The 26,699-nt window shown below is 54.3% G+C and overlaps 1 protein-coding gene and 1 long non-coding RNA gene across 9 annotated transcripts in view; both read right to left on the bottom strand.

The window, feature by feature from the left end:
• Nucleotides 1–1,864: 1,864 nt before the first annotated feature.
• TBC1D14 (TBC1 domain family member 14) overlaps nt 1,865–26,699 on the bottom strand; it is a 103,966-nt gene continuing 79,131 nt past the window's right edge. For 5 of the 8 annotated variants that reach the window (XM_047718796.1, XM_047718799.1, XM_047718797.1 and 2 more), the window contains 7 exons: nt 24,204–24,284; nt 23,046–23,140; nt 20,128–20,199; nt 19,313–19,441; nt 16,165–16,274; nt 7,417–7,675; nt 1,865–4,284 (listed from right to left, as the gene is read on the bottom strand). In XM_047718796.1, coding sequence (XP_047574752.1) covers nt 4,219–4,284; nt 7,417–7,675; nt 16,165–16,274; nt 19,313–19,441; nt 20,128–20,199; nt 23,046–23,140; nt 24,204–24,284 — 812 coding nt within the window. In that variant the 3' untranslated portion in view covers nt 1,865–4,218. Of the gene's footprint in view, nt 4,285–6,833; nt 7,383–7,416; nt 7,676–16,164; nt 16,275–19,312; nt 19,442–20,127; nt 20,200–23,045; nt 23,141–24,203; nt 24,285–26,699 lie in introns of all 8 variants that reach the window. The other 3 variants (XR_007125270.1, XR_007125269.1, XM_047718798.1) reach the window with 3 other exon arrangements.
• Nucleotides 18,193–18,814, bottom strand: LOC125093513 (uncharacterized). The gene is made up of 2 exons (XR_007125271.1): nt 18,502–18,814; nt 18,193–18,419 (listed from the first exon to the last, which is right to left on the bottom strand). It is a non-coding gene; the product is annotated as an uncharacterized LOC125093513 (long non-coding RNA).

Here is a 26,699-nt window from a genome sequence, read left to right on the forward strand (position 1 = left end):
TGGAGTTCGGTCAAAAAGTCGCAGGACCAGAGACAGGCTGGGGTGTGGGTGACTCGTGCTGCCTGCGGAGAAGGCTCCCGCCCCTCCCTCCACAGGCTCAGGCATTATGAGAGAAGGGGCCTTGGCGTGGCCATGGCCCGTGGAGCAGTCACCCCCTTGAGCCCCCTGGCTGCAGGCGAGGCAGTGCTCACGGAGGAACCCGAGCTCCTGGGCCAGCCTGGCGATTCAGACCTCTCAGAAGGACCTGGGGACAGTGAGCTCCTGCGTGGCCCCGACTGAGGACTTGCCGGGGCTCTGAGGCTTCCCTCTGCTGGCCACACCCATCCTCTGATGGCCAGTGGCTGTTCTCAAGGTCCAACTTGGTCCCTGCCCTCTAGGACTGTGAGATTTCGTCCCCTCTCTGGGCCTTTGCGGCTGGCTCCACGTCTCCGGGGATGGGTTTTTGAACAGCTGGCTCCCTGGTTTCTCTTGGGAAAATGGTCCACAGCTTCCACCCTCAAAGCTGGGGCATCCCCGAGGTCCTCCCCAAGCCGGCCATCAGGCTCGTGCCTCGCACACAGGAGGCATCCAGGTGAGTGAATCCAGGCCTTGCCCCAAACCTTGCACTTGGCGGTTGAGGACCAAGCGAGAGGAGAAAGGCTTCCAAAGGCCCCAGAGCACACCTGTTCCCTGCGGAGGGCGTCAGCCAGGGCTCAGGAGCCACAGGGGAAGCATCAGATTCCCAGCCCCGTGGCTAACTGGCCACAGGAGCCCAAGCAGATCCGCTTTCTGCATCACACCTTTGGGATGGCGACGGTGACGGAGTTGCTGTGGAGAGAAATGAGGCCGTTCACAGAACTCAGCCTGGGGTCTGGTGTAGGTGCAGTAGGCAGCGAGCCCTGGGGCACGACCGCTGTCCAGCACGGCCACCCTTGCCGGCCATAGCAGCCATAGCACCTCCCGGCCGGTGCCAGCTGGAGAGCAGCCTCGGAATCCCTGGTGAGACAGGAGCCTCGTGCTGGGAGCTAAACGCCCAGAGCGGAGCTGCACGGTCTCTGGGGGAGAGAAGCGGGGAGACCAGTCACGGGCTCAACGGTACTGAGTGGCCCAGCGCAGACCACCAGCCTCGATGACACAGGAGGGCAGCACTGTCCACTTCTCCCGGGGGACCAGGGGACAAGAGAGGGAGCAGCCCCGAGGGCCCCCACCTCCTGGCCGGGCCTACTGCACTTGGCTGAACGGCTGGCACGAGCATGGGTGACACACAAGTGCACAGGAGCGCTGGCTCTGACTGGCGCCAAGTGACCTCTCAGACCGGGTTGTGCTCACTGCCACCGAGCTGGGACAGCCAGACTGACATCTGCCCCGGAGCTGGGAACAGAGGTGCCCCTGGTCACCCGCAGGCTGGATGGGGCACTGCAGGCAGCCTGTGGCCCACCAGGCGCAGGGGGAGCGGGCACTCACCTCGAGAGCTGGGATCGGGGGCAGGGAAGGGGTCAGCGAATCAGTGGTCCCCCTTCGATGTGCAAGGGACACACTCAGCTCCCAAATCCCTGCACCGAATTAACACAACCACCACCTTTTTAACGTAACCGAGTATAGTAAGCGGGTTCTAAAATAATGGGATGCTCGGGGCGCCCGGGTGGCTCAGGCGGGGCGTCCACCTTCGGCTCAGGTCATGGTCTCAAGGTCCTGGAATCAAGCCCGGTGTCCCCGTGTTGGGTGCCCTGCTCAGCGGGGAGCCTGCTTCTTCCTCGCCTTCTGCCGTTCCCTGTGTTCTCTCAGATAAAATCTTTAAGAAAAAATAACGCGATGTTCGAAGTCGAATTGTTCCACACTTGAAGGTGAGAACTTCAATTGGAAACCAAACTACAGTGAACGTAAGTAACAATTTTACATGACTTTTATTTAATAAAACCACATTATTTACAATTCAAAAAGTCTTAATTTGATAGACTTTACTAAATAAAATTAAAGGTTAACTGTACAAGCAGTTAAAACATGGTAGCAAGTATTATCAGGACGTTTCTATCAGCAAACTGTTCAAATAGTCAAAAACTGAGCGGTTAAAAAGTACCTTTGAAAGTGAACATTGCTTCTAGATGGGCTTTCAGGGATAGGTGGGGACACGGCTTTCGACTCTAAAGGGCCAGACGCACAAGGGGCCAAACCCCAAGTTTCAGATCTGGACAGCCGGCAGCTGGGCCGGGAAAGTGCAGACGCGCAGGGGGTGCAGCCTTCCAGGGGGCTCCCCGTTTTCCTAAAGGATGGCATCCGACAGAGCAGCCTGACCCCACAGATGGGCCACACAGCCCAAGCTCCCGGCCTCTGGGGCAGGCCCCAGGCAGCCCCTGAATGGGCCACAGAAACCTCTGTGAGCTAGAGATTTGGTTAAGTATTCTGCATCAGCTCGGAACCCGTTTAAAAATGTAATGCCTATGTGGTGCCATGAGTCCCGAGAGACGGACGTCAGCCTGTCCCACGGAGGAGGTTGAGGGCTGGGTCTGAAGGCGCAGACGAGTGGCAAGCACGCCCTGCAGCGGCGGTGCTTCCTGTCCCGACCGAGGAACATCTGTATGTACAGTAAGAAAATATATACACCTTTCAGAACAGAAAGCTCACATCTAGGAGCGACACTCGGCCTTTGTGGGCGGAGGCCCGGGGCCGGCAAGGTGACAATCAGCAGCATGGTGCAAGGTGACAATCAGCAGCATGGTGGACGGTGGGCTACGTCTGGAAGTGTGAGCCCTCAGTGAAGACGGGACGCTTCCCCCGAGAGGACAGCCAGGCCAGCACTTCCAGGCTGAGGTGGAGAGTGGGTCTGAGACGCTCCGCAACCTCCCTGGAGACTTCAGTTAAGAAGACAGGGGATGAAGGCAACTGCCCCAGGAAACGGGACCCATGGCCATGGTGCGGCCCCCTGCCCCTGCTCCTGCCCATGCTGGCCGTGAACATGGCAGACAGAAAAGGCCCCGGAGAGCCAGGCCGCCTTGTGGCAAGCCTGCTCTCGGAGCCCAGGGCGCTCCCCAGGGCCGCACCAAGGGCAGCCGGCCGGAGTGTGGCTGAGGGGGCAGCGGAGCCCTCGGACCCAGTCTCTCAAGCCCTCATGGACACCAGCACACAGCCGGGTCCGCGCGAGGACCTGTCTCCACAGACCTGCCTGTCCTCTGGGTTCTTCTGTGTGAAAACCATTCCCGTCTTCGAATGTGCATGACCATGACCAAAGCGCTTTTAACAAAATTCTTAGTTAAGGAGGGGTTCCAGTGGGAAAGTTGCTGATGAACTTGGTTGTGGGGGGTACCACCTATGTGGGGAGAGGCCGATGGGACAAACATCGGGAGCCCCTGCAAGGCCATCTGCGTGGGTCCATGCCTCAGCCCTCACAACACTGTAGCTTTCAGCCAGACGCACAAGGAGGGAAGCGCTGGTACTCGGGATGATCCTGCTGCTCGGGGGACACAGGGAAGAGCAGCGTTCTGGGGGAGCAAGGGCGCAGGCTGCCCCCGCCAGCCCGGCCTCTGAACACAGGAGGTGTGGGGCTGAAGGCGGTCTCGGGCCTCCTGGGTGAGCAGCCCTTCCTGCTCAGATGGAGGGAACAATCTTGCGGGGGAGAGCAGGGGTTCCCCAGAACCCAAGTGGCCCTTTTCAGCCCTCATGCTGTGATTCTGTCAAGGTGACAGTGGAGAAAGGCCAACCTGAAAAGTCAGGTCAAGTCCCAGGCTGCCCACAGGCACGCTGGGTGACCACCTGTGAGAGCCTGCTTTCCTTTCCTGCTGTCTTTGGTAGGTGGGCTTTAAAAGCAGGCCCTCCAGCCCTGGAACGGGACTCTCGGTTAACTAGCTCCACAAGTCCTTCCTCGCTCAAGCAGGTCAGTAGCCAGGAACGCCTCCGAGGCCTCCCGCACCTCGGCTAAGGAAGACTGTGATGTATTCCCGCCAGTTGACATAAGAGCGTGACGATTTAATTAACTTGTGAAATCGGGGGGGGGGGGGGGTTAGCCACCATCTCATTTTTACACCATGCAGAATATGCAGCGTTGGCCGCGATCAACACTGGCTCATCGCCCCACTGAGCTGCTTAAGGCTAAGCCTTGGCTGAGTTCTTTAAAAGTTGTTTGTTTTGTTTTAAGGCCAACTCCAGGGTTAGGATCAAACGTGCAAAGAGCCTGTTCGTCTTGGCTGTCAATGTGTCCATCAGAAACGCAGGCACCACCTGGAGATCTGCTCCAGCGCCGAGAGCTCAGTGTCTGAGAGACGGGCTGCCTTTCTCTGTGTCACGGCTGTCCTTCTGTAAGGCGGTCAGCACCTGGGAATCACAGGGGAGACGTCCGTGGGTGATCTGCGAACACACTGAACACAGGTCCTGCCAAGCATAGCGACAGGCTGTGCAGCCTCCTGGTTGCAGGAGGCTCCGGCCCCCCACTTCCGCCGCTCCTCCATTCCACCCCCTATGCCCGCACCACAGCCCTCCTACTCATGTGGACTGCAACCGTGCCATCTCTGGGCTAACATCCTACAACCACGTCCCAGCAGCCACAGTACTGTCAGGACCCAGTTACGGGGCTCTCCTTCCACCATCTGGCTCTGGCCCTGGCGTGCTCCACCCCCAAGCCAGGCTCTCTGCTCCTGAACACTAACAAACACGCCTGGGCTCTCACGCCCTCCCGGGCTTTCCCAAAGTGACTGAGCTCCCAATTCTGTGCTCTCCCAGCTCCTGGTTAACACCTTCATTTTCAGAGACACCACATTCCATTCTGACCGCTTAGTACCAGCTGCAGGGCTAACAGAGGCCCCATTTACTGGCCGCCCGAGTGGGACACGTCTCCGGGGATCTCCCGCACAGCAGCTATAAGGACAAACAAGCAGCTCGGGAAGGTCAGACCCCCATGGTTGGGTACAGACACTCACAGGAGCGGCCATTCAAACAGCCTGCACCCATTCAGACCTAGACTGGTGGGAATTCAAAACTGGGGCCTAATCGACAGGTCAGGCACTATGTCACCTGAGCGGAGTTACAAATGGCGAGAAGCTAAGCAGGAACACTTTATGTAGGTTTCCAATGACCTGAACAGAAAAAAAGCCTCCCTCTACCTCTAAGTCGTCAGGACCGCTGAGCAGACAGACACGTACACGTGCTTGTGAGCTCTCCGGGGCCTAACGTGGAACATGTGAGAGGATGCGCACAGACCGCAGTTCCCATGGAGCCTAGCACCATACGAACTCGACGATGCCTCCCGAGTTCCCCATCAGGCGGACTTCCATCGTGATCCCGTGATTAGAAAATACCCTAGTATCACACAACAACTGACCTAGTTTTGAGCAAACCTTTTTACTTTGTCTCTATAACACAAAAAGAGAAACAACAGATGCGGGTTTACCCCTGCCCTCTGCATGCCTGCATGGGGGCTGCGTGGGGCAGGTGGGGTGTGAAGTCAGGCCAAATCAAGCTACGTGTGGGACAAAGACCATCAGGAAAGACCTGGGCTTCCTGGGCTTCCTGGACCTGAGAAAGCCCGCCAGCCAGTGAGCCACAGAGACCACAGTGTGCCCTCCCACACCGGCCATCACATTGGGTCCCCAATCAGAGGGGCCTACATAGCCGGACGGTCTGCAGTCCCCTTCCTGAAACTCTCAGTAATTCTGAACAGTGGTTGCAGATTTCCACTGTGCACTGTCCACCAACGTCCTAACCAGAAAAAGTCTCTTTTTCCCTCTTGGCAGATCCCGGATAATCACACAGCCAGTCCTGCTCGTGCATGAGCGGAGGGCATTCTCTAAGTTTTCCTGAGATATGATTCCTTAACCATATAATTTGTCCCTTTAGAATGTACATTTCACGGGTTTTTCGTGTATCTGTGGATGTGTGCGATACTACCACGGTCTGCGTCAGGGAACCCTGTATCCTCCAGCTACTCCTGCCCACTGCTGGGCGTCCAGTCACTGACTTCCTGTCTCCACAGGGGACCCTGTTCTGGACTTGCCTATAAGCAGAATCACAGAGCGTGCCATCCTTAGTGTCTGGCTTTGTCCCTTCAAGTGACATTCTCAAGGGTCACACAAGCTGTAGTGTCAGGACGCCATTCCTTTTTATCAATAGAATGTATTTAACAATACTTCAGAAACGCAAATCCTATCACCCAAGCACAAAACAGTGCCCCCCCCCACCGGCCCCCAGTATTACCCCAGGTCCACACTGCAGCCGTGCTTCTTCCCGAAAAACACACACAGGGAGGGAGTCTGCCAGCCAAGGAGAGCATCATGTAACAGGCCAGGAAGGCCAGGAAGGACCAGCTCAAGGGCCAGGATGAAGGACCCAGGTGGTTAGTAAATGCTCCAGTTAATAAATGCGCAGAACTGTACACTTTCAAAGGGGTGAATTTTATGGTATGTGAATTACATCTCAATAAAACTATTACTGCTATAAAAACAAAGGCAGACAGCCTGGTTGCCCGTGAAGTAACCTTTAGCTCTAACAGTCACTTCATGGGAAATTCAGCTTTGAGGGTCGGGCTGAACACCACCACCAGGATATACCCAGCAAGATCCAGAATCTGGGAGACGCTGCGGGACACATAAGCTCATTTCTTCAGCTGACAGAGGTCAAGGGATACAAAGAGAGGTGGGGTGACCTACGTATGAAAAAGACACTAAAAAGATCTTTCAACTAACGACGGTGTGAACCTTATTTGGATCTTGGTTCAAGCAAGCCAGAAAGGTGCCGACAGCTGAGACCGTTAGAAATGTAAAAACGCCTGCACATTTAACAAGGGCACAGGATCCGTTAACTACTTACTCTATTTTAGTATGCATTTGAAAATCTCCCACTAATACAAAGGGTCACAGGAGAGTACGAACCTCCACAGATAGTCTCCAACCATGATCTGTTGCTTGGGCAAGCTAGGAGCCGACAGAGGGTCAGGAAGCAAGGCTTTATTTTTCCTTTCGGGCGCTATCAGCACTCGGAGCCGGCTAACACTGGCCAGTCCCACAGGGGCCAAGGCCAAGCTAGGCAGGACACCCAGAAGGGCCTAGAGAAATCCAGAAGGAGGTCCAGGCTGGACTCGCCTGACTCAGCCACCAGAGGGCCAGCGTGACCCGTCCCAGGGGAACCATCCCTCAGCCCTCCTGTCCCCCACCCACCTCCTGTTTACCAGCGATGGGAGACAATCCCACCACCCAGGCCCCAGACCGCCCTCGGAATGGGCAGGAGGCTTCTGTTATCCACCCTCCGTCTGACAGACTCTCAGGGACCAAAGGACTGTCCCAGACCCTGTGCAGCAGAGCCAAGCCTCAAACCCAGGCTCCTCGGGTCCAGTCCAAGAAGAACTTTATTTAGAGAGGGCCATTTTCTCAGAAGGCAGCTGGAGTAACGAATTCCTCGGGGAGGCTGCTTAGCCAGGCTACCTGCAGGAAAAAAGAGAACAGAAGATCTCCTTACCTGAGCCCACTTCCTGTTTCGACTCTGCATCTGAATCGTAGCTATGGACGCGAACACCTCCTCTGCAGGCAGGTCGTCCGGCAGCCTCGTCAGGAACTGGGCTATGTGAATGAAGTCCATCTTGGTCAGGATGTCCTCAAACAGCTTCAGGATGCCCAGGGCTGTCCGGAACAGAAACCCTTCCCCGTCACGACAGAACACGTCCCAGACACGACAGGCCAGGTCCAGGGGCAAAGATTTACTATACAAGGTAAAAATCCTGGGGGAAAAAAGTTTTGAGTTTTTCAGATTTTGGATGGCAGAAAGAAACAGCTCTGAATTCAGATCAAATCCGCTAAAATGCTCCCTGACACGGTCACTTTCCTACTTAAGACACGGTTGGGGATCTGGGGCGGGCGGGCGCGACAGGCCCGAGGCCTGCGTTCATTCCGAAGGCCAATGTTATGAGAAAACATCTCAGCTTTCATGCAGAATCCCAAACACTGTACAGTTTCTGAATCGCTGATTCTGATTACATCCATACAGGACAAATATTTATTGAGAATCCACTACGTGCTTCCTCTGTAGGAGGCACTGGACACAAGGTTAGTAAGGTGGACAGAGCTCAGAGTCTGAGGTGAACAGTAACAGTCAACAATATAATCCATGTACACACATACTCCCCACTTCTGAAAAACACTGTATTCTTTTCTCCCACTAGAGATCTGCACAGGAACAAAGAAAAACTTTCAAAATAATCTGAATGTAAGTAAGAAATGGAACTTAATGCAAACGATCAGATGAAAAAGTGAAATGCAGATATGATCTTAAAATGATGTGATAATCGCCATCCACACTACCCAACAAACACAACCTTGGGTGATCGACTACACTACCAGGTTGAAGCGTTTCTGATCTGGAACAGGTCTGTGCTGCAGAGGGAGAGAAGCCAGGTTGGGACGCAGGTCGAGCGGATTCTCTGTGACCCCATCCTCCTTTCTCGGCTCAGAGACACAGCCTGGGTGCCATCCCCGGGCATCTGCTGACCCCCAGGACCAGCCAGATGCTCCCCCGACCCTGATGCCTCTCAGAGCACGTGTTTGCTTCAGTCCTCCCCACAGAGAGGCCCGAGAGCCGGGACCCTGCCTGATTCCCTCCCACCTGCCCCCTTGGCATCTAGCACAGCACCTGGAGATCTCTGCTGAGGAAGCAGATGGGTGGACACCCCGCAGAGCTGCTCCAGGAGTCCTGGACATTGGCGGTTCTCACCACCTCCGCACCGGTGGCAGCGTTCATGAGAAGCAGGGATTCTCAGCAGCCGGGGGACAGCCCCCTCCCTCCTGGAAAATCACCCGTCCAGTTCCAGCACTGCCTAGGGCTGGCCCCAGCTCTACAGACAGGTGTGAAGGCACCCGGCCTCAGCTGTCAGACCCCGACTATAGGGCTGAGTGTCCTCCTGCCTTCAACAGCGGGACCCCCAGCTTCCTAGAAGAGATGCTACCAGAGTCCCTGCCATCCAGGCCGATGTGCTCACGAGGCTCCAGCGCACGGGCTTTCTTGCCTGCTGTGAGCTCCGAATGCTCACTGGGCAGTGTGCCCTGCCCCAGCCTTTCATCCGGGACGCAGAGGAATGGGTCACGCAGTCAAGGGCACGTATTGATCACAGCAGCAGGCTGAGACCCCCACCCACACAAGAGACTTTAAGAAGGCAAGCCAACTTAGATTCCATTCAGCTCAGATGATGACATGGGGAGATGAGCATCACAGAATGCCCCTACATCATGGAGGCGACAGTGAGCTTCAACTAGGGCCCTACTATGCACTCTGCATGCCCCCAACGTCCAGGAGCCAGGGCAGCTGTGGGAGGCAGTTCCTCTAACTCACTTTGACATAATGGGTTCCACCCACAAGAGGCAGAGCCAGGCTGTGACCCTGACTCCAAAGCCCAGGCCCCAAATGTAGGACCGCTCTGAGGAGTTGGGGGACCCACCGCTGTGACCCTATTAGGACATTTTATCTCTACAAGTCACAACAAGCCTTTGGCCTGAGCTTGTTATCTCACAGATGGAAAACCATTTATGTCACTATCTGGCCCAGAAAACACAGTTCAAGGGATCTGAGGGATTTTTCTTAAAAGTTTATTTTTATTTATTTGTAATCTCTACACCCAGCTTGGGGCTCGAACTCCCGACCCTGAGATCACGATCTGAGCCAAAACCAAGAGTTGGCCGCGTAACTGAATGTGCCAACCCAGCGCCCTGCAAACCCAGAAAACAGACCCAGCTATAGGCAAAGGGAGAGAAAGGACAAAAGAAATGTCTGTGACATGAAGCTCCTGGGCTCAGACTCAAATGTGTGTCTCCACAAATCACTCTAGATGTCCTGAGCTTTGTAAAATTAAAAAAGAGTGTCAGTCTGTGCCTGTGACGCACCCCTACTCAGCCCTCACAGCCATCAAGGCACCTACCACTTCTCTATGAGACAACTGCCCAGGCTGGAGTCCCTCCGATGGCCCGCAGGTTGGTCTACCCACCAAAACCACCTGCGGAAGCCCACTGCCATTGGCTTACCAGTGCTGTGTGGTGGGACAGAGTCCCTGCTCTCTGGGACAGTGTGAACGGTAGGTCAGAGGGTAACAGACCACGAGCAGGAGTAGGAGGCAGGCCCTGCGAGCCTGGGTGTGCAAGCACATGCACGTGCACACACGCACTTCTAAACAGGACGGTCTAGGAACGGAGCACTGTGAAGTGGCATTTCCATAAGGCCCCGAAAAGAGGCTGCAGACCAAGAGAAGGGGTCGGGACGGCATCCAGACGGAGGAGGCAAGGAGTTCCCAAGCTCCAAGGCAGGAGTGAAGGGGACACAGCCGAGGAGGAACAAGGAGGTCACCAGGCTGAAGACAAGAAGAGCGAAGGACAGAACACACAAACGTGCCCGTGGAGACCGGAGCCCCACAAAGGCGGGCCTCACAGGCTGTCAGGTCTCTAGGTTTTATTCTACGTGTGGTGGAAAACCAGTGGGGGGTCCTGCCCACCTCGCAGACACAGGCTTTCCTGGATGGCCACTGCGACAGCCCATGCAAGGTCGGAGCAGGGAGGCCACAGTGGAAGTGGCCGGAGAGGGGAAGACCCTGGACTCCGTGGTGGACTGATTTCAGGGACACTAGGTTGGATGGAGTGGTCATGTAAAGACATGTGGCATCTCTGGTTGGGACAGAGAAGTCCAGAGTTGAGTGCGAAGACCTGCTGTCTGAGAGCCAGACGTCCAAGTGGCTGCATGAACTCATCACTTGTGTGTGACCTGGAGATCAGGGAGGGCTCTGGGCTGGCGACAGTGTGGATGGTACTGAACAGAGGCCGTATCCCAGGATCAGAGAGGGAGAGAGGCAAATGCTGACTGGATCACCAATGCGTACTTCCTCCCTGGGGACGGGGATGGGGACGGCTCCCTCGGGAGCAGCAGGAACCAGAGAGCTCTGTCCTTTCCTGTTTCCAACCCTTCAGGCGCTCGCTCTCACCATGCCCAGTGCACTTGGCTGCCTCCTGCTCGGCCCGTTGAGTGTGGGAGGAGCAGGGTCCCAAGGCCTGCCCAGGATGCTACAGGCTTCTCCCCATGGCAGCAACAAAGAGTTCCAGGCCGCTCTTCCCCGGACCGCTGCACGTTATTGCACTGGATGTCAAAAATGGTCACTTTAGGTACACATTCAACTAATGCAAAATACTCTATTTCCACACTGCGGAACTAAAGAAGCGGCCATGGGCTTATAGAAGGCATCACACACACCTTAGTGTGCCTCTGCTCCCCTCATGATGTGTATGGGAGGAGCAGGTCGGATTCTTCCCCCCAAGTGCCCCCAACTTCCAGAAAACATCCCGACTAGCAATGTCTGCTCTAACTGCTGGTCTTGGCTTGCAGGCATGTGATGGGGTACGGGCAGGGGGAGAAGGGGGCTCCACGGCTCCCGAAGCCTCCACGGAGGCCAAGGCTCACTCTCAGAAGCCAGCCCTTCCCCAGTCCACTCCCCGAGCAGGTAACAGGGCTGTGGGGAGCACCGGCTCCATGCTGAGCACAGCTTCCTGCCATCTGCCCAGTTTATCCCATTTCTCCCCACTGCAACTCCACAAGCACGTACGCTCATCTCCACTTTATAAGCGAGGAAGATGCAAACACAGGGAGGCTGTGGGAAGCAGGTTTGAGCCTAGGGTGCAGGTGCCATCTGGAAGGCCCCCTGCAGAGAAGCCACAGCCAGATTCTTGGACAGGACCTTCGAGGCCTGATGCCACGGACCCCCAGCCATGCCCCACTTTCCCAGGGTTGCGAGCCTCTGTCCCCCAGAGCTGGTTTAGGAAGTGTCCCCAAGCCCCCAACCTCACCAGGTGCTCCCCGTGTTCCCCACAAACTGAGATGAGCCATTAGAACAGATGCTGCTAAATGAGATGATCAGACTTTATAAGAGCTATGAAAACATTAAATGTCAAACACAAACTGCATGTGTGCAAAGACTGGGAGGTAGCGGGGCACCTGGGAGGCCCAGTCGGCAAAGCGTTTGCCTTCAGCTCAGGTCATGATCTCGGGGTCCTGGGATCGAGTCCTACATCCAGCTCCCTACTCAGTGGGGAGTCTGCTTCTCCCTCTGCCCCTCTCTCCCAACTCGTGCTTACTTGTTCTTTCAAACAAATAAAACCTTAAAAAAAAAAAAAAAGACAAAAGACAGGGAGGTAGTTATGTAAGACTCAGTTCCAACTCAGTTCCCAAGTCTAGCCCCTGCCCCAGGCCTGGAAGCAGTCAGATCCCGCTCTATGCCCTCAGAGCTCCCTCTCACTGGGCCCTCGTGCCACAGCCCACAGCAGGGCCGGCAGGTGGCAGGGACGGCTCAGGGCCCTGGCACTGCAGGGTAGGCCCCAGGTGCAGCCAAGCTGAGCAGGCCCTTCCTGCAAGGGGGCTTGCAACCCTCCCTGTCCCCCTGCAAAAACAAGGGCCCCAGGGCATGCCAGCCACTAGCCCAGGTGCATGGGAGCTCGGCAGGACAAGCCCCTGCTCCTGAGCAGCTCATAGACGGACCTGTCACCCCAACATTAAAACCCACAAATGGAATGAGCACAGGATGCAACAGAAACTGAAATGTGCCAACAAACTCACCCTGAACCTCTCCTCCAAGGTGGAGATTCAGCGAAGCGGTGGGATCCCAAGGACCTCCAACCTCACTTCGACAAACACCACTCACGCTGGGGAACAGCCTGCCGGATTCTTTTACTAATCCCAGACTGTTTAATACAACATCCGTTCATGCCTCCAGACAATTCTGCCAGTCCACGGCATTGGGCAGGAGTCCAAGGAGTCCGGTGAGCGTGTCGATCCTCCCACAGGACATGACATCCGACTGAGCACCCGAAACTGCAGGGAGACCAACGCTGCCGGCGAGCCCGTGCTCCGGCCCTCATGTGTCTGTGGCGTGCAGAGAAGGGTGACACGCCGCCCCAGGGAAGACCCCTCTTTCCAGGAAGGCAGCAGCGGCAGGTGAATCTGACTCTGCACCGTGAGCTCCTGCGCCAGTGTCCCGAGTGCATGCAGACGGACAAGCCCCACGGCGGGCCTCGGGCTGGGATCTGGCACGGGCCCCTTGGGAGTAGACGTGAGCCCTGCTCTAGGATTCAAAGCCACCCATGGGGCCGGACACCAGGGACAGCAAGAAACAGAGATGCCCCAGGAGCGGGTCAGTGCTGTGACGAAGACAAGCTCACGCCGCAAGGCGGAGAAGGACGAGCACATCAGCCAGGACCCTCTCCCACTGCGCTAGGTAAGAACTGACCGCGCACCCTGTCAGCCGCCACGGGGCAGGGGGCCTCCTGCAGTGAAGCAGGAACCATTCCTAGCCGGCCTCCGGCGGACGGATGTGCAGCCAGAAAGGAGAGGACATCTTTGTGCCCATGGAGCTCGCCCGGGACACTCAGCCAGCCAAGGCATAGGGGCGCCCGTCGACCCTCGGACAGGTCAGGGGGCAGGAACGAGACTTCATCCGGAGGCTGCCAAGATCTGCCTCGTCTCCTGGCACACGGCCCCTCTGTGGCAGCGCCCTGCTGAGAGTGTGGACACAGCTTTGGGGAGGCCAGGGATGCCCAGCAAGAAAGCCAGGGCTCTGGCGTCTGACCGGGCCCAGCCACTGACTTCGGGTATGACAGGGCAGTTGGCTCCTCGGTGAAGACAAAATTCCACGTGGTCGGCTTCCAGGCTCTTTCCTGGCTTCCTCCCTGCCACCCGACCTGCTCCCCGCCGGAGCCGTTCCCCGGGAGCACCCCACCAAGAACCTGAGTCAATGCAGCTCATCCCTAAACTGCAAGGAGTATGTCAGGAACACGGGGCTTGGCTGGGCCCAAGGCATTTTCACTGGCCACCCACTGCTACTGTAAACGGAGATGATGTTCTCCTCGGTCCTTACTCCAGAAAGCAGAGGCCTCCCCAGAGCACAGGGGGCAGCGTACACGAGGCATTGGGGACCAGCCATGACCCACCATGCATGAACCCTGGAGCTTCCTTGTCCCGTAGACACCCTGTATGCTGCATCAGTTTCCATCACGGACAAGTCTGGTCCGAGGTTCAGGCTCCCCGGAGCACCACTGGCGTGCAGACGCGACCTTTGGAGCCCGAGTTCTGGGAGGCAGCTCTCGGGTTACACTGCCTCACCTACTCCCTTAGAAGGGCTCCGTGGGCAGGCCACGTGAGCCCTGTGACCTCGGGAGAGCCACTAGAGGCCTCCCCGAGCCTCAGTCTCACCATCTATGAGATAGAGGTGTCAGGGTTCACGCCAAGGGATTGCTCTGAGCTTACAGGAGGTTCTGTGTGAGCAGCACTGGAGTCAATAAACGCAGTTGCCCTTGGCCTCTGCCCTCATCTGGACGGAAACTGTCTCCAGACGAAAAGAGAGACGAGCCGGTCCTCTAGGACAGTGCTCTCAGTGCTGCCCCTCACGACCTAGTCAAGACGACGGCACTGTGAAATCAATCCAAGTGGAGGACCACCGGTGGTTTTTAAGTAAACAGAACAGAACAGGAAATTTCAGAATGCTTTACCACAAAGCAAGAGCTAGATATTGTCTGAAACTTGCTCCGGTCAGGTATGCAGAGGAAGTTTCTGCACATACGGCCACACACCGATCCCAACACAGAATCCCTTTCCTTTTGTGAGTTGGGGAAAGAGTGTGTAAGACGCCATTCCAGACAGTGTTCTCCACCCTCAGCTTTAGGCCAAAAACCTAAGAATCGGAGTTGGAGGCCTAACACGGGTGAGGCAGAAGCAAAGACTGTGGTGCGGTCTGACCCTCCCCTACTCCATGCAAAGTCACAGTCGGCACTGTGCAGAAGCCCAAACAGGGCTTCTGGCCGAATGACATCTTTTTTTTCTGTAGAGTCCCTCTGTGAGCCAGGTGGCAGGCACCGGGGGCATCACCTCTTAAGGCCCAACAAGGTTCATCACTGCAGGTGACAGAGGAGAAAACGTATGGAGAGAGGGTTAATGCCCTTCCCCGAGGCCACGAAACAAGTAGCAGAGAGGCCAGACCAGGTCTGAGGGTTCCAGAACCACACTCCTCCCGCCACCATCTGCTCTCCTGCCCCCGAACACTGTGTTCTCAGGAGTGACATCCCACCCCTTGCTCCGATGACCACATCCACCTCTGCATGAAGATCGGCCTGGCCTGCTGCTCCACTCCACCCAGAACTCTCTGGAGCCCCCAGTGTGTATGTCTACTTAGATGTCTAGCAGGTACCTCCAAAGCAGTGTCCAAAACCAAGTCCCTTAAGCACGCCGCCAAACCTGATCCCAGCCAGGGGTGCCCACGAGCCCCTCACTAGCTAGACGGTGGAGTGCAGATGATTCTCGGCCTTCCCTCACACACCCACAAACTCCCTCAGGGACCTGCAGCTCTCATCTCCCTTGGCCTCCCAGCCCCCGCCCGTCCACCAGCTCCCCACACCTAAGTTCAAGCCCTGGTCTTTTGGCCTTCACATATCCCTGCCCTCAGGCTCCCCGGGCTCCCATGGAACCTAAAGCTCACTTCTGGATAGAACTCATCTCCCTTGGCACCCCGAGCAGAAGCCTGCAACCATTCCCTCTGGGTCCTGCAATCCTGCCCAAGCTCCCTGGCATGGGACCGAAGTCCCACACGACCTCTCACCCCCTCACCACAGGCTCCAGCATCCCCAGGCCGACCACTACAGCCCGCCAATTCTGGGCCTCCATGTGCTTACATCATGCCTCAGCTCAAACTCGCGGATCCCCTCTGCATACTCTGACCCCTGAGCCGGGGTCCAGAGCTCTGTCCATCTTCCCTTCCTAAGAGACAACACGTATGACATGCCGTACAGCTGTCCGTGGATGCAGCTCTTCCCTTGGGACAGAGCTCTGGACAGGCAGGCACCGTGTCCTGCTCCCCGTGCGTCACAAGACCCTAGCAGAGAGCCCTGCACAGACCAGGTGCTTAGTGACCTCTTGCTTAGTGCACGGATAAATGGCACTCTGAAACAAGTAGGTCCAAGATGCCATTTCTCTCCTCAAGGGAATGAAGAAGGACAATTCGAGTCACAGTAATCAAACAGATCTCCCAGCACCTGGCAGACACAGAGCTTGAAAAGGCACCTCCGACGCAGGGCAGTGGGGAAGATGGTAAGATAAGACGTAGGACGGAGATTGGCTGAGCCCAGAAAAAAGCCGGCAGTGAGGACAGTGGAAAAAGAGGCAGAGAGAGGACAAAACACATAGAAAATTCAGTCTTACCAATCAATTAGGTAGATGTCTGGAGTTAAGTTGTTTTTCTTGAAATGAGCAAATAATTTCGGCAAATTTTCTTCAAAGAATACCTCAAATGCAGCAAAATAGGTCAACATCTGGGGAGATAATGTGAGAGAGACCAATAAAGCAATTATCAGCACAGGTTCCCATTCTCCAGAAGAAAGGCCACATATGGATACTTGTAGGACAGGACAATCGTCGTCGTCCGTAGTTGCTAACGTGTCCTGACCAGCACCCCTCTCTGGGCTCAGGCACTTTCTACCAAAGCCCCTTCTCTGCTCCCCATACCAGCATTACCAGCTCCATCGTCCTATTTCCGCAGCTTATAAGGAAGACAGCAGAGGCCCACAGGAGTGTGGCAAGGCTGGGAGAGGAACCGTGCCTGACCCCCTCAGCAAAGGCTGAGTGTTTGTGGGCTGGCTCTTCTCCAAGAACCAGGAAAGAAGAACCTGAGAAAGCACGTTCCACCCCCACCCCCATGCACAACCCTGGCCCTTCCCGAGGGAGTGCGACACTGACGGGTGGGGCACAGGCACGCGAGGCTGGCTCAGGAATGCAGCCCTTTTAATGCAGCCAAGGGAGAAGACGTCAAGAGTAAGCAAGCAGTCAGAGCCTTGTCCCCGGCATGTACTTTCCATCTCCTGGAGGGTTTATGGGACAACAGCACACACTGAGAGGGGGAGTACTTATGGAAGGGGACCAACATCGAGGGCGGGATTAGCCATGATGTACATCAGAGAGGTGGCTCGCTTCTGGGCCACCCACCCCTGGCTACACGCGGGCAACCAGCCACTCTCCGACCCAATGAAGGGACATACTATAAACCAGGGGGTCTCGGTGGGGGTGTGGGGAGGACTCCGCCCCTTAGGGGGACACCTGACCACCTCAGAGGACGTTTCTGATGGGTCTGCTAACTGGGCGGTGCTACTCGCATTCAGGGGGTTAGAGGCGGTGGGCACTGTGGGCCTCCCCTGTGGCTATCAGCCCCCTACGTCCACAGTGCTACTGCCGGGAGACCCCACTGTCAAGAAGGCCCTGTTCCACACCGTGATTCTCTGATCTCTCCTTAAAAATATACACAGAAACGCCTAAGCTCAGTTTTTATCATAGGCATCTAAAGAGAAGGGGGGTGGTCTTATCTTCACCAATAGGAGATATGGAGATGGCGATCATTTTATTATATACAGCAGGTACTTTCCTGACTCTGGAAGTCTGTAGATGTTGCCTGTAGAACACTTAAGTAGTACAAAAACAAAACAGATCGTCTGTAAGTACTACTAATACTGTTCACTTCCTTTTATTGTTAAATACGGTAGCTGTTACGGAAAGTGGTCTGTTTCAGACACTTTTGAAAAAATAATCAGCTTTTTAATCTTAAATACTTTTCCAGGATATGATGCTTTGCAAACCTCAGGACTGCATCAGCTATGCTCCCAAACATTATTTTTTCTTATTTTAACTGCAGTATATTAGCATGCAGCGATAACCTTATTTTCAGATGTACGATGTCATGAGGGATTCAGCAGTTCCACTCATCACTTGGTGCTCAGAGCGCTCCTAACCCCCAGCCCCTGGCCCACCTCCCCTGGGGAAACACCATCTTGTCTTCCAGAATCAGGAGTTTGTTGATTTGTCTCTTTTTTCCCTTTCATCATGTGTTTTTTCAAGTCCACATATAAGAAAAATCACACGGTGTCTGTCTTCCTCTGACTGACTTATCTCACGTCACACAATACTCCCTAACTTCATCCATGTTGTTGCAAATGGCAAGATTTCATTCCTTTTCACGGCTAAGTAATATTCCACTGTACGTGTCACACACACACCCTCCCTTAACCGTTCATCAGTGGATGGACACGTGGGCTGCTTCTACAGTTCGGCTCTTGTAGCTAATGCCGCTGTGAACACCAGCACACACACACAGTCTTCTGAGTCAGCGCCGTCTCGTTCTCAGGGTAAATACCCTATAGTGCAATTACTGGATGCTAGGGCAGCTCTACTTTCAGGACCTTGAGGAACCTCCACACTGTTCTCCAGAGTGGCTGCACCAGCCTGCATTTCTACCAGCAGTGGAAGATGGTTCCCCTTTTTCTCCACAACCTCGCCAACACCCGTTGTTTCTACTGCTGGATTTTAAGTAACCATCTGCCTCCCTGAAGCACCCATTTTAAAATGTTTTCATCTTCACCATGAACAATATTTTTAAGTTATTACAGTATAAATAATTACATAACAACCACCTCTGTGCATAATGCTTTGTCCACACCTGTGACCTCAGGATTGATCTGCACATGCCGAGTTACCTACCTGTGCCAATACCACTACTGACAGTTGAAACCAAACTGTCTTCCAAAAGGTTTCTGACAATTCATAGCCCCCCAACAGCCACCATGTTCACAGCAGTGTTAAAATACTACTTTTTTTTTTTTTTTAAATGTAAGTACTACCTGAGCAAGACATACTCTGGAAGCCTTAAGACATTTGGGAAGAAACATGACCGAGATCCTGTAGTACCGGTGACCATTATCAGCAAATAATCAGCAAATCCAGCCACTGGGCCCCTGAGTGGATGGCTCTCAGGGTGTAGGGAGCCCGTGGGCTTAGGGAGCAGAATAGGTTAGGCTCGCAGCTCTTCCATGCACCAGCTATGTACCTGGATGGGTCACATTATCTGGGCCTTGGTTCTTCATTGGTGTCCTGTAGGAGACCCACCATTGGGAGCACGTGAGGGGCTGCCCCAGGGCAACTCCTGTCTGCTCCTTACATCCGGTCTGTGTCTAACCACGTCCCCTGTCTTGTGTGGGGCGCACCTCATGAGGCAGAGCCCCAGGGTGACAGTGAGCAGCCACAGAGGTGGGTGATACCATGCTCTCCACGATGGACCCAAACGTGGACAGCCCCCCTGAGCTTCTGCTGGGACACAGGGCGTGCATGCTCGGGTAGCAGCCGGCCCTCCGCCTCCTCCCTCCTTGAAAAAGGGTTTGTTCAGAAATACTTCTGAAAGAATTGTTAAGAAATACATACAAATGGTTCTGAACCATGTGTTTGGAAAACACACTCCCTTTCCCTCTGAAAAGACAGAATGATCAGCAACCTGACTGTGTGATAAGACACACATCCTGGGGATACTCACAAGGCCATGGTCCACTCGGAAAAACGCCATCTGGCAGGGTTTATTCAAAAGATTAGAAAAAGCAATGAAGGCATCTGCAGTATCTAGGTTCAAGATCAGCACAGCCGCAATAAATGACATGCCCTGGACCTGAGGGAGAAGAGAAGGGGAGTCAAACTCACGGCAGCCACCGTGGTCCGAACTGCTCTTTCACGGGTTCAGAGAGGCATCAAGACACCCCCAAGCTCACAGAGCCCACACACCCCCCACCTGCCCCCACCCACCACTGATCCGAGAGCCTCAGCAGCACCCACCCACTCCTGCACCTGCCTGCTCTCCCTCGGCCCCCCCACCCCCCTGCTACATGGAAAACCATGAGCACATCTGGCACCTGACAGCCCGCCCTCCAGCACGGACAGTGTCAGGGCTGCAGAGCTGGGGCCTAACCCCATTAGTCTATGGTCATGTGCACACAGCCATGGGGACAGCAGCACAGTGTATCAACAGTTATGCTTAAAGGCTTTTCTGACTTAATGCTAAGAAAAAAAGAAATCACATGCAAAAAATGAAAGTCAAATCGGTTACAATGTGATTAGTGCCACAAAGCGGCCGTGTCAGCTCAGCCCCTTTATGAGAAAGCGGAGGCGACTCACGGACCACGAAGCTCTCTACCAACCCCCTACCCCTGACAACAACAAAAAAATGAAGGCACTCAACCTGACGTTTGCAGCTAAGTTGTGCTGGGCAATATTCTGACTTTCTCTTTAAATGGTAACATTATAAAATATTGAAAAGATTCACTTACATAACCCACAATATTGAAAAGATTCACTTACATAACCCACATCCGGTCGGTAACAAGTATAAGCGCCCAAAATACTGTGCAACATGTCATGATACGGACCACCCTAAAAGGATCAACACACCAAAAAACAATATGTGCGTAAGTCTGGTTAGTACTCGGGATGACACAGGATGCTGCCACTGCCGGCCACAACAGCTGCTCTCGGGGGGGGGTGGACCAGGGACCAAGCATTATGCTTGCAGCTCTATGCGTCCTGCGTGGTTCGACGAGTTAACGGCCAATCCACGGTTAATCAGAGCCTGCGGCTCAACCCACAAAGCTGCTTGGGAAAAAGCGGAGGGGTCAGGCGTTAACACCCTGCTCGGAAAGCATCCTCAGTCTGGCTCCTGCTGTGTGACTGTCTCCCCTTCAACGTTCCACAAGCCAGCCAGCCACCCCTGGGCTCTTCAGAGCAGGTGACCAACCCGTCCCCCCTGCCCCCCGCCCCAATGATCGCCTGTTTCTTCTGTGCGTTTCAGCATGGCGAGTTTAAGAAATACCCCGTGAGTGTCAAGTCCTGAGAGGAATCATTTAATTGACGCTCTCCCAGTCCTGTCCACCCAAGACCTGAGCTGGAATTTCCTGTTTTCTAAGAGGGCACAGTGGCAGTCACACAGGGCCTCCCGCCATGTCAGTGTGTCTGCAGACACCGTGAAAGGACCATCAGGGTCCAGACCCCATAGTCCCCACCCACAGCTACTGTGCAGCCACAGTCAACTTAGGAAATGAAAGCGTACATGGTGTGTGATGAGGAAGTCACTCTGCAGGTGACCACTCTTATGAAAGAATGCCACGGCCCAAACCATCACATTCTGTTATGTCCGAGAAGAGAAAGAAGAGACACTCTATATCAGAGGGGAAAAAAGAAAGAAACCCCACATGGGAAAGTAAAAGAGATAGCATCCAGTGCCACGAGGGTAGGAGGAGGAGGACGGGCAGGGAGCTCGGGGGCAGAGTGCCAGAGGCCCGTGTGAACACTACTGCTGACCGTCACGCAACGGGAAAGACAAGAGCATCAGGCTCAACTTCTCTTAACGGTAAATGCTTTTAACTCCAAAGATGCTCCAGCCTTCTATGCGCTGAATGTCTTTTCTCTGAAGAAAAGACGGTGCCAGTGGATGGTAGCCCTGTTTCAGAACTCTTGCTTCAGACATCTCCCCACACTCTCCCCTCCCGCTGTGCTGTTTCTTGGTATTACCCACTTAGGAAATCAGCGCTGAGGGAACCACGGACTGAGGGACACACCCAGAGGAATGTAGAGGGAAGAAGAAAAGCCAACATCTCTGCCATCTGTCTCAAACCGCACCCGAGAGACCCCAAGAGCCCTCCTCTTCTTCTGAACACATCTCCCTGCGCCGAGATAACTGCCCAGTGAATCTCGAAGTCAACGAGGCTGTCCCTGGGAGAGACAGTACAGAGATCCCGCTGGGTCCCTGGTTTGGGAACTCTGCTCGTCAGTGTCGGGAAGAGGCCGGCACCCTCTCAGGCCACGTTGCGGTTCGCAGACTGCCCTGGTCAGCTACACGGCAGGTGTACCTTGAAGCACGTCCTGACGTTGTCCTTCCTCTAGAGCACGGCTGAAGCACACGGGCTCACAGGGCGGCCACCGTGGCCTGGGGGTGGTAAGCGGGGCCACAGTACTGAATTCCACACTCTCTGCTCGTTCCTTCAGAGGGAAGGGGAATCCCCTGCACCACCCACCGTCTGATGCTTCTGTTCCAGTTCTCCTTCCGCCTGGAGGGTCTTTCCCATCGTCTGGTCAGACTGTCATTCAAACCCAGTCCAAGCGCAGGCTGAGGGCCCCTTCCTTAGTTACCCCATTCCCGACACCCCCCGACCCCTGCTGGACCCACAGCACAATGGCCACAGCTCCTCTGTGCTGGGACACACCTATATTTCTGCCAAGCCCACATGTGTCTAACACGTGCATCTATGTGCCTGGCTCCTTCCTTCCATGTGCCCGGTGAACTCTCTGTTCTGGTTCATTCCATTATCCTTTTACTGGTTATTCAGTGTGCACACAGCGTGATACCAGAAACACGAGCCTGACAGAATCAGGTCGGGGATCCCAAGGTTGCTTGGCAAGTGCCAAGGTGAGCGCACGGAGGAGGCCGGGGACCTGTGCGGGGGCTGGCAAAGAGATCCACAAAAAGACGGGAATCTGAACCAAGTAAGGGCAGTGGGAACAGGGCAAGGACAGGCTCAAGGGCATTTCTTCACAAGAAGACCTGGCAAAAACCATTACAGACTGGATGCGGGAAGGGTCAAAGAAGACCCCCGGGGTAAACGTCCACTGCCAGAAAAAGTCTCCATGCCCCTCTGCTCCGATGACTCCAAAATCCATGGCCAGCAGCCCTGAGCCCCTCCTGGGCCAGCTCAGAGCCCCACGGGAGAGGCCACATTTCTCTTGACTGCCATCCAAGAGGCTACTCCATCCCATCTCCCATGGCTGGTTCTGCACCCAGGGGTGTCACCACTCTCTCCTGGGCCATCTGCTCAGAAGCCCACTCTCATTCCAGCCCACAGCTGCCAAGGACTTCTGCATGCCCCCTCCAGCGCCCCAGGCTCCACACCCAGATCGTCTTCTGAGGGAGGGCTGTGTGTGCAGCCCTGAACACGAAGCTGTGGCCAGGGACGCCCAATCGGGTGGAGCAGCACATGAGGCCCTTCCTGGGCCAGACCTACTGAGGCCTGGCTACATGCACCGTAAGAGGGACTAGAGCTGCCTGAGAGCAGAAGCGTGAATTACCCTCGTCCGTAAAGGTCTCAATGTGATGATGGAAGACTGCCCTCTCCCACTGGCACCCCCCAAACCCCAGTGCTTTTCAAACGTGGTTACAAACACAGGCAGCTTGGCATCTGTGACGTTTAGACAAAACACACTTAAAGCAACAAAGGACCCCCACCTACCTGCTGAAAAATGCAGAGATTAGGAAAGGTCCTAGAGATGTCCAGTTTAATAAGCTCCAAGCTGGCTTCTCGGTCTGCGGCGGAAAACCCGGCATCTATCAAAAGACAGGGAATTGGGACATGTCTCAGAGGTGGGCATGCACAACCACACCAAGGCTCTAAGTGTGACAGGGGTGGTCACGGGCCCGATTACACGGGAGCCAGCACGGTGCACCGTGGGCTTCTGAAGAGCAAAACCTCATGGCACCAGCTGAGGCTGGACCGTCATCAGGGATTTCCTGGCATCTAAAGTTCCAATGTCACCCGATGTTACCGGACAGCAGCAAGAGTCCGTGGAAGGATGGACAAGGAAGGGAATATACACGAAACGCACCTTCCTTGGCTCCGAAACATTAGCGGTGTGAACTCAGAATGTGTGGCAGTTACTGCAGGGAAACAGTCCTGCATACTATTTCTGACTAATATTCACAAATAACCGGTTTTGAATTTTGGAATTCCAACATGACACGGACAGTTTAAACACAGATCAGCGAACACGACACCATTAAGCACCAGCAATAATCATTCCTGGGCGTTGCGGGGCATTCTAAAAGCATCACACAGCAAATGTGCAGGACTCCTGTCTCCCTGCAGAAGTTCCCAAGCTCGGGTCAGAGCCAATACTCAACTAGTCCCGGGGGCCAGGGCACTAAAATCAAGGGAACCGCGTAACCACAGCAGTTACGACTGGCCCTCTGGCCTGTCTGCACACAAATGCATCTCAGGAATTGGTCTTCCTCATAAGCTTCTCTTCAACTGGTTTCTTCTAAGAAAAAAAAAAATCCGGTGCGCATTGGTGGCTCAGCCATTAAGCATCTGCCTTCAGTTGGGTCATGATTCTTAAGATACTGGGATCGAGTCCCGCATCAGGCTCCCTGTTCAGTGGGTAGTCTGCTTCTCCCTCTTCCACTCCCTTTCCCTCTGCCTGATGCTCCTCTGTTCATGTTCTCTCTCTCTAATAATAAAATCTTTTCAAAAAAAGACAAAAAAATCCCTTTCCCCATGAACCTTTCTATAAATGTGCACCAACCACTATTTCAGTGCCAGAAAGTTGGCTGTGTCATAAACAGTGACACACGACGGACCCACGTAGCCTCCCGGGATTAGCATGGTGTGTACCTTCGTTCTCCGCCTCAGAGCCTCCTGTGCTGAAGGACCGCCACCTCTCCTTGGCTCGGGCAAGACAGATGTCAAAGAGCTCTGGAAGAAAAGCCTCAGGGTGAGTACCACAGGCATATGGGAGTCTGTGTCCCCAAAGCCCCGGCGAGCACATGACCAACTCGTTCCAATGCTTACAGGTTGGTCTCAGACTGCACACTCAGGAGGCCACGTGAGCAAGTCCCCAACGCGGCTTCTGAGGACGTCAGCACATACTAAGGAAGAAGTCACAAAGTATTAGCACGATGCTGGGTGCATGCTTCAACAACACAACACGCGCCTACCACACTTCTGTTCTGACTCGTGTCTGGGTTTACTGCCTCACTAGACTGTGAGCCCCCGGGAGGTGAGACGTAAAGGTTTCTCCCTCGCCTACGCAGCGAGGGCGATCGGCACAGGGACACAATCAATGAGCACCAGACGACGGACGATGGAGGGAAGCAGAGCCCAGCAGAGACCCATGTGGCTCCAGAGAAGACAGGAGGTGGCCGTTACCACGGGGGCCCAGCCTCCCTCAGCTCGATGCCAGACGCAGGGAGGGGGCCAAGCACAGCGGGCAGAGGTTTCACGACACTGGGGCTCTTGCTGGCCGCCAATTCCTGGGAGGAGCCCCCAGAAGGCTGGCTCCCAACCTCCCCCACCCCTACAACTTTCTTTTTCAGTAAGTCTTCTCTTTGAGGAGCTTAGAATAGTGAAGTAAGAGCTCATTCTCACAAATTCTACTGTCATAGCCAGCCCTGTGTGGGTATGTCCACGCCTCATTCCTGAAGGAACCCCCGTGAGGGCTCCACCCACAGAGACCTCCCCGGCCTCCTGGCCGTTCACCCCAGCCCTGGGTCCCTCATCCACATCGGCGTTGCTGACGAGCACTGATGGATCACGAAGACTTTAACTGCAGCTACCCAGAGAATTTCTGTCATTTTATTTTTCCCACCATTACTTTTGGAATATACAACAGAGCACCCTGCCTTCCAGAGAGTTCATGCTATTTTATTAAAACATAAATTTTTATGTTTTAATAAAAACATAATAAAATAAATAATAATAAAAAATATTTTATTAAAACATAAATTTTTATGTTTTAATAAAATAATAAGTTGTAGGAACCGTACTGTGATCCAACAAGGGAAATCTTGATTAATTACCTTTTCCAGCCTTGTTAAAGATCTGAGTCACAACACGCGGGTCGGCCAGGGCAGAAGAGGGTACGACTGTGAAATGTAACTTCATACTATTATCCCTGAACAAGAGGGTCTGGGGAACCTCTGCTCGCTCTCACATAACAGGAGGTGGGCCTGGCTTGAACATGGAAGGAAACCACCGCCTGGCCCCCAACCACTGGGAACCATTGGCCTGAAGAGGTATGAGATGGTTCAAGCACAGAAGCCAGCAGCCTCAGACAAAACGAGTTGAAGCGTCAAGTCCCACAGGTGTCTCTGTCCTTTACTGTGCTGTCTGCAGTGATGAGGGGGCAGCAAACACACCTTCCTCCCAGACCTGGGTACAAAGGCCAAGGCTGACTTTCCTGAGAGCAAAGGCTCAGTAATGTACTACACTGACTTTCTAGAAGTTTCCAATCTTATAAGCACAACCTTCAAGAGCTAATCTCCAGGGCTTCCCAAGTTGGACCACAGGCTTCCGACCCAGCCAGGGTAGCAGAGAATCCTGACTCCAGCCCGCACCAGGGTGTGGGGCAGTCCCGAACCTTCTCAGGAGGGTTGTTGATGTTAGAGAAGACATCTAAGTAAGCAACAGAACGTGATGCCCGGCCTCATGTTCTTATGTTGGCTTAAATATTCAGTATAACTGAGATTAAGGAGAACCCAAGAAGGTGGCACAGGCATGCACCCCACGGATACTTCCTGAGAGCCGGCCACATGCAGAGGGCTGGGCCGGGCCCAGTGATGGAGCAGAGAGCGTGACAGCTGGGACCACAGCCTCCAGGGCACGTGTTCTCGTGGGGGAAACGGACTCCAGGCAGCCAATCATACAAGAACGATGCGATGTAAATAAAATGAAACCGGTATCAGCATCGAGACAAACTTTCAAGATATGTAATCAGGGCTGTGGAGCCCCATCTACTCTGACACAGTCCACAGAAGATTCTAATTCTCCTAAAATCAACGCAGGCATCAGTGAGAACCACACAGACACACAGTATCCAGCACGATGCTCAGCTGTTGCTAGAGTTTAGAACATTTTTAAGAACAAGGACTGAGGTAAATGCTCGGCGATTTCTCCAAACGTCTACAAACGATTTCAAAAGTTAAATGGTACATATAATCCTCTAAGGTAACGAAATTAAAACAGAGCCTGGAGGCAGTCACTAGAAACAGAAACCAGGAACCATCCACACAACCAGCTGACCTTAATCAAGACAGAGACCGCTGCCTGGACAAGGCCGCCACTGTGGGGTAAGGTCAAAGTCTTGTAAGATTAAAGAGAAAAAAAAAAAAA

This window comes from Lutra lutra, chromosome 2, assembly GCF_902655055.1.
Source record: "Lutra lutra chromosome 2, mLutLut1.2, whole genome shotgun sequence".
NCBI lineage: Eukaryota > Metazoa > Chordata > Mammalia > Carnivora > Mustelidae > Lutra > Lutra lutra.